Below are 15,107 nucleotides of genomic sequence, written 5' to 3' on the forward strand. Positions count from 1 at the left end.
GTTGCATCTGCAGCCTTTGTGAACACAATACTGTCTCCTTTAGTGAAGCTGACCTTGATAGCCACTTGTGCTGCCAACTCTGGGTACACTGAGCCAAGTGTTGCTATACTGCCTTCAACTGGATGATCAACTCCTCTAGAGTTCTCTATGCATCCACCAAGACAGCTTCACGTCCAACACCTACTCCAAGTGCCTCTGGCACACAGACACTCCATGTTTGCAACAACTCCAAGTCTTCATCAACTGGTCATACTTCCCATGACTGATATCCACAACGACTGAGGGTCTAGGGGGCAATGCCCCCGGTGGGGTCAAGGGGCAGCGCCCCAGGTGCACTCCCTATTGCAATACAGGGCAAGGTCGAGGGGCAGCGCCCCTCGCCACCAAGACTAAATTAACACTCCGAAACCCACACAAAAATGCATGGAACACACTATTACTGTCATTTTCTTCTGATTCCACACTTTTTTTGGCAACCGTTGGTGCTTCCGCTTCCCTTTAGCATCATTCGTTACTCATTTTGAATTATTTGAATTTGTCGTCGTTCTTTTTTTTTTTGGAAACCTCCTGTCACCCTTCTTCTGCGTCTACTCGTGTACTGCAATCTTCCCGTGGGTCACATTCTGCGGCAAAAGTACCTTCTACGGACCCGTGTCCGCAGGACCCTTAGTGTCCACGGCGCGGGCAGTCGGCTACATAACAATACTAATCTACTTCCCACAGAACCTTCCCGAAGGGGTCCATCAGCCACACAATCTTTACCGACGATATGAACATGTCGGCTACACAACAATTACTGACGACACCAACTCGTCAGCCCATCGGCTACAAAATCTTTACCGACGACAACACCCTGTCGGCTACACAATATTTATAGATGACAAACACTACAAGAAGTGAGCAACAAGGTGAATTCAACTAAGCTCAAGATGAAGCACATGCCTTGCCCTCCCATGGAGGAAGTCAATGACAGGCTAGCAAAGTTCACTACTTTGGCTAAGAAGATGAAAGAAAAGGGTAGAATTATATTAGAGGATCATTTGATGTAAGTCCAAGTGGCAAATTCTTTTTTCCCCTTGGGTAGGATAGGTGTCTGATTCTGATTGGCTACCATTTTGGTGCCTTTTCATTGGTTGCTACTTTTTTTTTCATTGGTCTAGTGACGAGGTGGCGCCTTCTCATTGGCCAATGGGGTGGCAACTCTAATTAGGGTTTTTGGGATTCGATCCGGATCATTGATTTTGCATCTTAATCTCTACCATTGGTTGTAATTTTGGCCCCTATATAAGGCCATTTGCTCTCATTTGTAAAGGGTTGAAGAAAATTGTTGCTTAAGATAATACCAAAATTTGCTTCTGTTAGAAATGGAAAAAGAAATCTGTAAATAAGCAAAACCAAGAAAGAATCTAAGTGAGTAAATGCATGAAAAGATATTACCATAAAATAGGAGAGGGAAAGCTTCAAGCTCCAACACCATGAGACAAGATATTTGGAAAGGGGAAAGCAAAGAAAACCCCTTGTGACATTATGAATGAGGCATGAAAAGCCTAAGAAGAAAAAGAGAGAGAGCAAGAGAGCAAGAGAGCAATTGCTCATACAATAATTGAGAAGAGGAAGAAACCTCATTGTTAAATGAGAGAAGAGGGTCATCTCTTAAATAGAGATGAGAGAGAGGAGTTGGAATGTAACTCCCATGTCTATGAATGCCACCATTCATAAGTGTGTGATGCCAAGTGTGAGATTCCTCTTAAGGAGGAATAATCTAAAATTAGAAATTACAATATATATTTGTCCTCACATATTCCACTAGATGACAAAATAAGATGTAGTGGAAAAAGGACAAAAAATAAATATATTAGGATACCTTGGCTTATATCCTAATATATTACAACAATAAAGAAAGGAGTTCTAACCTTGGTTTATAAACACACCAAGGAAAGATTACAACTTCTAACACCCCCCTTTAATCTTTACTTGGGGTAATTACATCAAAGGGTATTAAACCCATAATTTTGCAAAAGTCTGCAACTTAATCTTCAATATGAAGTAATTGGATTGTCTTCAAGCCATATGGTGCATTTGCAGATCCAAGAGAAGTACATGAGTCCTTTGAATGTGATCAAGTTGAAGTATAGACACCTCTTCATATGTGAAAAACCAAGAAGGTTCCTTGATGGATCACCTGAAAAAAAGTAGAGAACAAAAAACAAGACAAATATCCACAAGTGGAATGCCATCATATATGCAAATTCGAAATCCTTTTGAATAAGGATAATAAAACTCTCATAGAGAAACAATGAGAAAAACATGTTACCACAAAACAATGGAGATAACCTGATATCAAGATAAAGTATATGCTCAAAAATTGTCAACAAGGACAAATTGAGTAAAAAGCTTGATCAATGCTCTCATGAAAAGCATATGATACTAATGCACAAATGACCACAGACAAGGCCAACTAATGAAACGTGCATCAACATTGCATCAATCATGTGGATATAGACAGTCCACTTAATGAATCATCCCACTGCAAGCTAATGGGCTGCAACACCATAACTTGCATGACTCATGATTTAAGCAATAAAGTATGCAGATCATTATCACATTAATATATGAAAATAACATAAAGGAGAGACATGTTGATCAAAGTAGAATTATCATGATTTTTTAGGAAACTCAAACGAATGGATTATGAGGATTTAACAACATATTGCCTTCAAATTGGATCAAATCACCCGAATTTGGAGGGAAAACTCCAATAGTAGTATCCTCTTCATTGAGGAACAAAATGGAACAACATGGAGGGAAACTCCATAAAAATATTATCCTATCAAAATGGAACAGATAGGATCAAATGGAAGGAAACTCCATATAAAATGAGTGCATACCAATATAGGATGGAGGGATACTCCATGGGCCAGATAAGGAAACTATGTATCAGTTATATTGAGGGGACCTACATAGTTAACCTTGAAAAAATATTAAGCTCCCTATGCAACTCAAAAAAAAATATCAGATAAATCATGTAGATCAATGGTATAACACCATAAAGTGCCAACATGGGCATAGAACGATGCTATAAAAGCATAAAACTGCAACCATGTGCAGATAGATCAATAAAATCAAATCATTAAATAATGAAGGCAATAGTGTAAGATTACTCATAAACCAATTAAGTAAAATGATTTAAGGAAGATCAACTAAATATAGATATCAGGTATAAAACTCCATTAAGGGTAGACATGAGTATTTAATTCATTTTGCAAAGGTATATATTAATTTCTGAAATATTATAGTCATAAATTATATATTTATCTGGGCATATAGGTGGGCCCCCATATATACTCAAATAAATATACGAAAATAGATTGGTTAAAGAAAATAATCACCTTTCCATACTTAATATTTTGGAAAGTCACAATTTATAAAAAGTCACAATATTTACCTTGGTTCAAAAATATAACCTCAAGGTAATAAGAACATAAAATCATGGGGCAAGAAAAGATCTCCCCATTTTTCACATACTATGCCTTCAAGATTGGAAGAGATTCAAAAAGAATTTTTTTTTGAAATAAAACATTAAGAAAGATATAACTAAAAAAACTTAGTAATTAATGATAGAGGTCAGATCTGGCAGATAAGAATAGACTAAAAAAAAGTTAAGAAACTTTTCTAAAAAAAGTTTGAATAAAAGCTTGTAATGATAGAATATTGCACTTGTCTGACAATGAATGATTACATGCCAAAAATAGGTTGACAAGAGGCAATAATAAAAGTAAATGATGCTTTAGTCACGAGCTTAAAAAAGAAAAAGAATCTTGCATGTAAAGACAAGAAAAGATGAGCAATGATCTGTTTTTTTAAAAAAGACAGAGAATAATAATTGCACAGAGAATATTCTAAACATGCAAGAGACAAAATTAGAAACTTAAAACGTGCAGACATGAAAAGACGAAAAAGCATAGTCTTTTTGATATCCTCTATGACAGATTTCTCTTATTTCATGCGAGATATCATAGAGGATATCTTTGGTTAAAAACAATGAAATAGCTCTTATTTGCAACGGATTTTCAAGTGAGGTATAGATATATAAAAAAAAATTAAATTCAAAAAATGAAATGGATTAAAAATATTTTAAAATATGAGTAGACTAAGATATGAATTTGAAAAAGATAGGAAAACCTTTTGGCGGCAAGCCTGCCAAAGGGGGTTAGATGAAAAATTAATATAAAATAAGAAGTGACTTGCACAAATTAGAGCACACAAAAGTTAATCGGGTTTGGCGGTAAGCCAGCCAAATCCAAAAAAAATTCAATTTCTTCCATCTTAAAAAGATTAAAGAAGAAATTAGTGAAATCTCTCTCAAGAGTCTCCTTCGAATCGTACCTTCATGCAAACACTCAAAACAAAGATTAAACTGCTCTGATACCATGTTAGAAATGGAAAAAGAAATCTGTAAATAAGCAAAACCAGGAAAGAATCTAAGTGAGTAAATGCATGAAAAGATATTACCATAAAATAGGAGAGAGAAAGCTTCAAGCTCCAACACCATGAGATAAGATATTTGGAAAGGGGAAAGCAAAGAAAACCCCTTGTGACATTATGAATGAGGCATGAAAAGCCTAAGAAGAAAAAGAGAGAGAGCAAGAGAGCAAGAGAGCAATTGCTCATACAATAATTGAGAAGAGGAAGAAACCTCATTGTTAAATGAGAGAAGAGGGTCATCTCTTAAATAGAGATGAGAGAGAGGAGTTGGAATGTAACTCCCATGTCTATGAATGCCACCATTCATAAGTGTGTGATGCCAAATGTGAGATTCCTCTTAAGGAGGAATAATCTAAAATTAGAAATTACAATATATATTTGTCCTCACATATTCCACTAGATGACAAAATAAGATGTAGTGGAAAAAGGACAAAAAATAAATATATTAGGATACCTTGGCTTATATCCTAATATATTACAACAATAAAGAAAGGAGTTCTAACCTTGGTTTATAAACACACCAAGGAAAGATTACAACTTCTAACAGCTTCTTTATCATTGTAGTGACTTGCATGGTGATTAAGAACACTTGATGTTATTGCATGGTTTATACTTCCAATAGTTAGTTAGATTTCATTGAAGTTAAAGTGGATTTTATTTCAAGAAAGTTGTTAAGAATAAGAGTAGATGGATAGTTGCATGGTGATATTAGTGGATGTTTGATAGGGATCTATAAACGAGGCCACTAGCATCCTGGCGGCTTGTTAGGAAGCCTTGAGTGGTAATCTAGTCTTTTTTTCCCTTGAATCGTTGCATGTATGGAGATAGAGTCGCTAGTAAGCTTTCATTAGATTTGATCCCCATCCATTTTCTAAGCTTTCCGTTCATAGGACTAGAGGTAAAGTAGCAAGTAGTTGAGTAGTTGGAGTTCATTTAAGAAGAAAGTTAGGAAAGGAGAAGCATCATTGGCAGACATACCCTTCATCATCATCACCATCAACATCATTTGGCACTCATATACATTGCAAAGCTAGATTTCATTATCATCACAACAAAAGTTCAACATCTTCGAATGAATAACGTAAGCCTACCTATGTGATTAACTAGCAAATCACATTAATATAACTGAGTTAGTATCCACAGGTGTAAGGATCATTGGAGTTTTTCTCATGTCTTCATGAGTATTTACTTTTCAAGAAAGGGATTGAGTGTTTGATATCCCATGTCAAGTATTCAATCACTATCTGTTATGTAGTGGTACAAAATTGACATCAACAATATGCTCCAGATAACATAAATCATATAGATGCCAAATATTCACCAATAGAGAGATACGCCAAGGAAAACTAGAGTATGCAAATTATCACTGAAACATAGAATATATATCAACAGACTACAATGGCATCCCAGATGTGCCAGATTTGAAGCAAAGTAATACACCAACAGAATAGGGTGAGGGTTGAATCCCAACGAAACCGGAAAAGCCAAGTAGGGAAGATCTTCCACTTCCGAAATGGCGAACAATACTGAACTCCAATAGGAATTCGTAGTACAAAGAAATAATCCAAAACACATGACAACACTAGATGTCGTGCTTTAATACCCTTTGGAAGAACTCCCGAGAGTTTACAAAGATAGCCGACGACAACTCCTACAGAGACAATTGAAAAAAAAAATGGGTTCGAGATATACTAAATTAATCAGAACCACAAATACAAATATTATTAACTCGGGCCCCATATTAATTAATTAAAGTAACTAATTAAAGGTCCTTTTATTATGTTATTTAAATTATGGGACCAATTAGTTAATTAATTAAGTTAAATTATTACATTAAAATTTGGGGACATGACATGTGGTGAGTGGAATTATAACAATACTCGCATAGATGAATCCACTTCACCCAAGCCTTCTGCCAAGAAGAAACACAATTATGCAAATATCCCTCCACCTACTTATTCACAATCTCAGTCCGATTGTCAATCTGAGGGTGATAATTGGTTCTCAGAGTCAACTCTATCCCACATAGTCTGAAAACCTCCTATTAGAAGTGACTTATGAATTTGCTATCGCGATCGCTCCCTATAGTTCGGGGTAAACCATATAACCTGAACACCTCCCAGAAGAGTAATGTCGTCAATTGTACTGGTGAATATGTAGTGGTGATAGGGAAAAAGTGATCATACTTAGTAAGTCGATCCACCACCACATGGATGCAATCTCTACATTCGGATTTAGGCAAGCCCATAATGAAATCCATAGATATACTCTTTTACTAAAGCTCAGGAATGGGAAGTGTTTGCAACAACCCTGTGAGGTAAGTATGCTCCTGTTTGTTTTGTTGAGAAACAAAGAACTATTTGACATAACAATGCAAATCTACCTTAAGTCCTTTCCATGTCAATCTCTCCCGAATTCGTATATGTCTTAAAGAATCTGGGATGACCGACCATTTGTGAATCATGAAAGGCTCAAAGAATAATCTCTTGGACACCTGATCCTAGGACAAGATAAATCCTCTCCTTGTAAATGATCAACTCATTTGCAGGGGTATAGCTGTTGTCTTGAATACGGTTGTTTACAATACCAGCTGCCCACTGATTCCCAATGTACTTAGCTATGATCAAGTGCCTCCAATCCTCAACAATCTCAGTAACCAAGTACAAGTAGGGTCTCCAAGAAAGGGCGTCAACCCTTAATATATGAGATGTCAAAATTGTAGAACTGTAACTTGCTAACCCACTTCTATTGCCTCTCATTCAGGTCCCGTTGACCTAGGAAATGCTTCAGGCTATTATGATCTGTCTTAATACAAAATTTTCTTTCAACCAAATATTGCCCGAACTTGGCCAAAATAGGCATAATGGACAACATCTCCTTGTCTTAGATGTTGAATGATCTTTGAGGACCTCATAGCTCTTTGCTCTTGAAAGCTATAGGATGGCGATCTTGGGATAAAACTGCTCCAATACCCTCACCTGAGGCATCATAGTACAAGTCAAAAAACCTTGTGAAGTCTGACAAAGCTAATACTGGGCACGAAGTCATGATCACCTTGAACTTCTTGAAGCATTCTTGTACTTGAGGAGTCCATTGAAAAGCACCCTTACGCATCAAGTCCGTAAAGAGAGTTGCATATCTTAAGAACCCTACCACAAATCTGTGGTAGAGAGCACAAATTCCAATATACCCTCTCAACTATGTTAGGTTCTCATGTTCAGTGAAGTGTTGATGAATCCATTGGAGGGTGTTTTCAAGTCAAAGATTGCTGATAAGCCTAATTCCTTTGTAAACTACCCACATTAGGCTTTGGTGATGTGCGGACAAGCCAATGACCTAAAATCCTCAAAATCCTTGATTTTCGCCAAAAGCATATCTGGAATGATAATTTATTCATAGGGTCATTTGGTGGGATTTTGAAATAGAAGCCAAAAACCAATTTGGGGGACTAATTGAGGCTGAATAGGGCCAGTAGGCCTAAAATTAAGGAACATTGAGATCGGTAAGAAAATGACTACAAGATCCAACAAGATGGGGCAATTCTTGTTTGAATCAATTGATTTGAAGGCCCAAGACGCTTGCAAGGTGATATTGAAAGGGGTAAGTGATTGGTAGGTGAGCTCAAAGAACAGGAGTGTTCACTTTGACTTGGTAGTGCAGCTCTAGGAAAGAGTAGGGGGAAAGTTTGTGGAATTCTCTTAACAAGAAGGGTTTGGTGATTAGGAGAAACCCTAAGAGGTCTTGGAAGTAACCTAGAATAGAGCCAAGAGTTGCTCTTTAGAGAGTCTCCCTATCACATCACAACCCAATGAATCAGATTTGAGAAAAATAAAATAAGCTTCCTAGAAAGGGAAATTAGTACTGCAATAATTATGGCTAGATGAAGATAAAAATAAATGAATTAATGTTTTGATCAGATATACATTTGTACAAACTTTACTCCCACTCATAAACTATCCTCACATTCATTCTGACACTAAATACTACTTGTATAGTGAAAATAATGTTTTGCGCAACATCATAAATACTTGTGCAGCAAGAAACATATATTGCAGAACAACAAAGATCTTGTTGTTACACAACCAAGACATTTCGTGCAGCACTTAAAGGGCTAAAATAACATGGCCACAATAGTTGAAACGTGAACTTGAGACATGACTTTTTGGATCAATGGGAATTGAGATCAGGTATCTTCTTTGAGGGTGCCATTTCTTTGTCACTTGAGCTCATCCCATTTAGCATTGCAAGTAAGGTGTTTTATGCCATGTTATTTGTTGAAATTGAAGAAGAAGAGAGAATTTTGCATTTGTTGATTGGTTCTTGTTTGAGTACATTCTCTCACATTATAAAGCGTTTGTTAATTATTTGGAGTATTATTTTTTAATTTTCTTTTGTGGAGATAATGTTGTTTTGCGGATGCCTTACATAATGTTAGTGATATTTTGATATTACTTTCCAGCACTGCCTCTGGATCTGTATTGCTCCAACCCTGCTGCACAGTTGTTATCAGTATCCATTCCTGAAAAGCAAAAAAAAATATTTTCTATGAAAGTTGTACGAGCTGGTGATGCCTTGGACTTGGGTGGAGGTATCATTCTAAAATATTTTGTTTTTTTTTTAATATATCAAAACCATTGTGTGGAAATTTAGTTTTGACATGACATCCACTGAAGCACCTCCATAAATTAACTATCTTAAACCATGGATGTTTGAACTAGAAAAAAGTTATGGTTTTTATCAACATGAATTTATTGGCTAGTTTTTTGGTCCTTCATTTGCCTTCAGGTCACAAGCTTCAGTTTATCTTAACCCCAACCCCCAGATGGCCTGATGGAATGTGCACCTATGACCCAGCAACACAGCTCATATTCACTCACAAGTTCTTTAGGTAATGTTTTATTACTATTTTTACTAAGCATGGTATGGAAGTAGCAATCATGTATTTGTCATTTTTTTTTTTGAGTCTGGACACTCCTAGTCTAGGGACTATGGCTTGACACAATTACAATGTCAGCAGTTGTGTTTTGATTTGCTTCTATACATGGTTTATTTTATTGATGTCTGTTATCAGACCCAGTCTCTTTTCTTTAGTGTATTGCAAGCAACACATGATAAAAAATATCTCTTGCACATACACAGAAAATAAAAGTAGAAAACTCATTTTCAAGTGAAGTAATCACCTGTCCAATATCTACTATTTGTGCAGTGCGCATGTTTGCACAGAGAATGATTTTGATATTGGAGGATGGGAAGCATATGGAGAGGATTGGCGATTCTTTTATGATTGCATGCTTTCTCCTGTAGCTCGACAGGTACAAAACAGTTGCCTGTTTCTACCTATGAACTAGTACTGTAGTAGATAAAAGTGCACTCGCAATGCAAATTAACATGGAACCCTAGATTTGGATTTTTAATCTTTTGAAAAGGTAAATGTTGCATTTGCATTCTCACATTCAGTCTTTCAGATTATGGCTGCAAGGCAAGCTTACTTGAATGTCTCAAAGTATGATTCCATTATTGTATTGTTTTGTTGAGACAGTAACAGAAATAACTAATCCATTTGAACAAAAGGTGATTGTGTTTTGAAAACACTAACTTTTATTTTCTTCTTTGATTTATACCAGATATTCATCTTCTCCTAGGTGGGTTGCAATGCATAATCCCAGCGTTGACAGCATCATGAGTTTTTTTACTGTAAAAGGCAACCACAAATTCGGTCATTCAAAATAAAAAGCAAGACTTAAATTGTTAACAGGCAATGTGTCAAATGGAGTTAGACTGGGAGTGGTTACTAAGGGGGTAGCTGGTTTAACCTTGAAACAACAATACAACTTATGCAATTTATTCCTCACAAGAGTCTCTAGGTGTATGTCTGTAGAAGACAAAGATATCAAGCAGAATACTGGTAACTATTGGAGCAGAGACAATTAACATCACAATAAGCAGCTAGTATCAGTGTCGCCACACCAAATGATTAATCTAAATAGCATCCGACTTGCTATTTTGATAAAACAGAGGGAGGAAATACAGCTATCATTAATAGTATCTCAAAGAAATCCTTGAAAATTTCTTTAGATTAGTTTTTTATTTTGTGAGCTAGATAATTAAAGGTATGAAGAGAGTAATATGTAGGTCACAGGAATGGCTGGTCGAAAGAGAAAGATACTTATTTGGCCTAGATAGCCTTATGTAAGAGTACTAATGGGTTGATGGAGAGTGTTGATACCTGGAAAGTGGTACTGTTTAGGGATTGCCCCACCTAGATGTCTGCACATAACAGTAAAATACTAGATAGCAATACTGGCTGTTCATAGAAGATGTATGGTCATATACCTTCTTTATCAGCATTTTATAACAGCTGCAAATTTATCTATGTGAAGAGTTCATTAGATGTCGGACAACTTGAAACGTGAATCCTTGTACAGTTTGTCCCAGGTTTTGTAAAAATGCATTTTCTTCTCTTCTACATGGATAGCTGTAGCTATAATGCAAACCAGGTTAAGTACTTTGGTAGGATGAACAATAGGACAAACTGAAGTTTCAGAATTGAGTTGTCTATGACAGGATTTTGATTCAACCTTGAAAAACAAATCAATTTGATCTCAGACTAAGTTTGTGATCTGTGAAGGGTTTTGTTTAGAATTCTGTGTGAGATACAAATGCATCAACAAACTTGTAGACTATTTGCAGCAGGCGGTGAACCCTTACTAGGAGATATTCAATTTAATATTCAATCTAATTAGGATGTAGTATAAAGATCTGTTGATTCCAAGACAAGAGGATGAAGCATAATAGGGAATAAAGACATCATTAGCCCGTATGGAGAACAGTGTCTCTACCTTGTCAAAGATGTTTGCACAGTTTCTGCCGCTATGTTGAAGGATGGAGGGAGTGAGAAGGAGGAAGTAGAGACTCAAACCATCTAAAATTAATTCATTCATATTGGCTAGGACGCTGAAGATTCAATTATCAAAATTTCATTTTATTATTTAAAGTTGATGCTAGTAACATGTAGTGGCTACCACAATTCATGTTATCCTTGAAGCAGTTACAACTCCAAAACCAATATTACAGGTTTATGGCACATCCAAATAATGTTCATCACACAAGAAATTATGATTTAGTTCTTGTTTTTCATTTGTTCATTAAGAGGCATTAATTATTTTATAGCTATGCATAACATGATTTCATTGGTGACATGCCAGAAGAAAAATTTATTGTAAGAAGTAGCACGAAAAAATAGAAATAGAAGAAACTCCACAAGGTTTAGATAAGTTTACTGCAGAATGCACCACTTTCATAGATTAGGATTTAAAGCAATTTGGTTAGTCAGTACCTCATTGTGAATATATTATTGATGTGTATGAAGTTTCTATTGAAGAAAGTAGGCAATGTGTACAATGATGTCATTTTTCAAAACAATATATCTATATTCAAAAACATAAACATTATGGTGCTTTCATATGCTCAGATATGTCATTCTCTCGATATGCTATTTGAAATGGCCATTTTAACAGGTTAGTATGTATCTCATGTTTAGTGCAGGCTGATGCTGCATTACAAAAATTACCTATTGTAGCACAATTTTCTAAACCAAGCTATAATGGGAAGATGGGAATTGACATAATGAAGGTTAGTATATTTTGAGTATTTTCCCTATGCATAAATTTCACAAGTTTTTTCTTTTTAAAGGTAGAAATCATATTATGAGGTAGAAATCGTTTGTTTCTCCTTTTCTGTTCTTGCATCCAAATGATGGATCACGTAGTGTGATTCGAGTCGTTGATGTTAACAATTATTCACACAATCCAATTCAAAAACATACTTCACATTTTAATGGATTGTGAAAATCTGATAGATTCGATTATGAGGCTAGTCAAAACTCTTTTGATTTACAATATAGAATGCTAAAGTCTGATGCTCTCTTCATATATCAAGAGATATGGCTGATTGCATCACTCAATTCAGGCCTAGTGGCTGTAATACAGGTTAAACTGCCAACTAGTAATTGCAAATAGATTGATCGTTTATTGCTTTAAATTAGCCTTGGCTAAAAATCTCAACCCTCTATGTCCAAAAGTGTAGATGGTATTTGTAACATGCTAAAATTTCATACTAATTTAATGAATTGGAAATAACCAAAAATAACATTTCTTTTCAAGGAACATGAAAGACAGTTATAACTACCTTAGTATCATCTATGCATGATTATCATTTCATTTCAATTTATACATATTCAAGTAAAGAAATAATTGATTTAACTACTTCTTACTTAAGTAGAAGAGAACTAATCTTAACCATATTATCTAACTACAATACATAACTGAAAATCCAGAACATAAATATAAAGTAAGGTAACCAAATTTCAGATGTTTTGCAAATAGACTTTGACCTTGAGTTGTGCAAGCCTTGGCTACTGGAGAAGAGGAGAAGCATTTCCAAGGGCTTGACCTCCCAATTGCGGACCCTTATGTATCCCCACACAATAGCTATCGAGAAAGGCCCTCCCTACCTTGGGATTAAGCTTGGGGCATCACTGTTTGACCACTAAGCATCTTGGTGTTAGAGTGTTGGCCAAACAACCAGGTAGGTTTAGGATACCTTCCATACACCTATCTGCTAACTGTTAGCAACCTTGACCTATAGTAATCACAACAACAAGCATACCACTAACCTACCTTGGCCAAGGATTTGTGAGGGCACTATATACTCGATCATCCACCGCTTGGCTTGACAACAAGACTATTGATGGTTCTTTTCTTTAATCATGTAGGCATCAACCATAGTTCAACGATTGCCATTTTGCACCCTTCATTTGGACCATGCGGGCCTTCCTAGATGAATTACTGGGTGGATGTATAAGCATTTGAAATCATAGTCAATGCATCTGCCGATCTGGCCTTGGCATTATAAAAGATAATTTGAATGTATAAGCATTTATACTCATAGCCAATAAATCTTTGTAATAACCCTCAACAGTGATAGCTTAATTAAACATCAATTTTTCTTCACAAGATTAATGGCTTGATATTTCGTCAAATACTTTGCATGAAATCTTTTTCTTGCTGTCTTTTGTCTTCAGATTACTTCCGCTTGTTTGTAATGGTTCAAATTAAGTTTAGAACCATGCAAATGGTTGTTGGATTTTCAAACAAAGAAGTTGAAGTACAAATGGAATCCTTTTTTACCATTCAAATACATTCATATGATTGCAGCCTATAAAATGTGCATCTACAACCAATAGACATTTTTACAAACACTTGGCATGCAATCTAATGACTAAAACACATAACTACAACTCTCATGAAATTTGCAATTAAATGAAGAACCTATAGGTGACTACTGTAGATATCAAATTGCAGCAGATTTGTATGAGGAACAATGTACAACAATATGCTCCCTCCAACTTAAGGCAGGTCGCAGTTAGCATGTAATAGACGTTGCCCCAATAAAGAAAACACCAAACTCCAAAGGCAAATGCAGGTCTGCCACTTATAATTTCTATCTCCAAACCCTTTCGAATCAGGCCAATTCACTCACAAACATCAACTTCTCTTGCACAGTTAATACAGTTGAGAAGACAAATCAAATTGCTATACTTCAACAACAATTTGCACTACCAATTTCAGACAATCTTCCACTATACTTCAACAGTGGATAATAAATCCTCAGAAAAACCCTTATACTTCGGCAAGGGCACAAACTTCAAAACCTCAGAAAGATACAAAGGCAACAAAAGAAAATCAATATTCAAGTGTGTTTTTCCCAATGAAATGAGCTCATATTCATGATGCCTTTGTTGACAAAATTTTCCAAAAGAACTCAACTTGTAAAATTGTGAAAGTTTCCCAAAAGAACCATCTCTTAAAACTTTCCAACTTAACGCTTTTGGCAACATTTAATACTTGGCTTGGCATAATATTAATAAAATAAATGTCCCCTTCCAATGATAAAGTTAAGTGATAAAGTGATAATTTAACTTAAGTGATAAAGTTAAATTATGACTTTATAATAAGTCATTTAATGATTTAATAATAATGCGGCCACTAAAAATATTGTAACTCCCAAAATACTTATCTTTAAATATGTCGTCTGAAATAGAAGTCACACCTATTAATTCTCTATGTGACCAAATACACTTTTCAAAAATAGAAAGGGTTCATCTCAATTAACACCCAACTTACCACAAATAGTAAGTACACAAAACTAAACTCAAATGAAGTCTGATTTGAGCCAAACCAAGACCAACCTATAACTTACTGAATTGTGGAGAAGATAAGACCTTTCCAAGCCAAGCTAGCGCCTTAGAAGACCCTCAATCCACAATAATTAGCCTACGAGAATCACAATAATAGGCTAACTCTCAAACTCTGATATTGGAAAAAATGTGGACATTATAGTCCTTCCTCCCTAAGATTGCTTGTCCCCCAAGCAATCCCGTAGCAAAATGAACATCACAAACCACCTAGATCCCAAGGGTAAACTGCGTACTATCCATGCTATGTACAAGCAACACCTGTAGTATCAGTACCCAAATAACTGACATCAACATCAAAATCATCTGGAAACTAACTCTAGGTGCTAAGGAAGGCAACAACACATCAAAACTCAACCCAATTGAA

At 35.7% G+C, this 15,107-nt stretch overlaps 1 protein-coding gene across 1 annotated transcript in view; it reads left to right on the forward strand.

Moving 5' to 3' along the window:
- Positions 1-15,107, forward strand: part of LOC149545133 (uncharacterized) — a 106,628-nt gene that overhangs the window by 52,421 nt on the left and 39,100 nt on the right. The window contains exons 6-9 of the mRNA XM_089790529.1: positions 8,945-9,073; positions 9,271-9,373; positions 9,692-9,797; positions 12,031-12,117. Coding sequence (XP_089646655.1) covers positions 8,945-9,073; positions 9,271-9,373; positions 9,692-9,797; positions 12,031-12,117 — 425 coding nt within the window. The remainder of the gene's footprint in view (positions 1-8,944; positions 9,074-9,270; positions 9,374-9,691; positions 9,798-12,030; positions 12,118-15,107) is intronic.

The sequence above is a fragment of the Cupressus sempervirens genome, chromosome 7, assembly GCF_028749045.1.
Source record: "Cupressus sempervirens isolate cs-2001-9-10 chromosome 7, ASM2874904v1, whole genome shotgun sequence".
Lineage (NCBI taxonomy): Eukaryota > Viridiplantae > Streptophyta > Pinopsida > Cupressales > Cupressaceae > Cupressus > Cupressus sempervirens.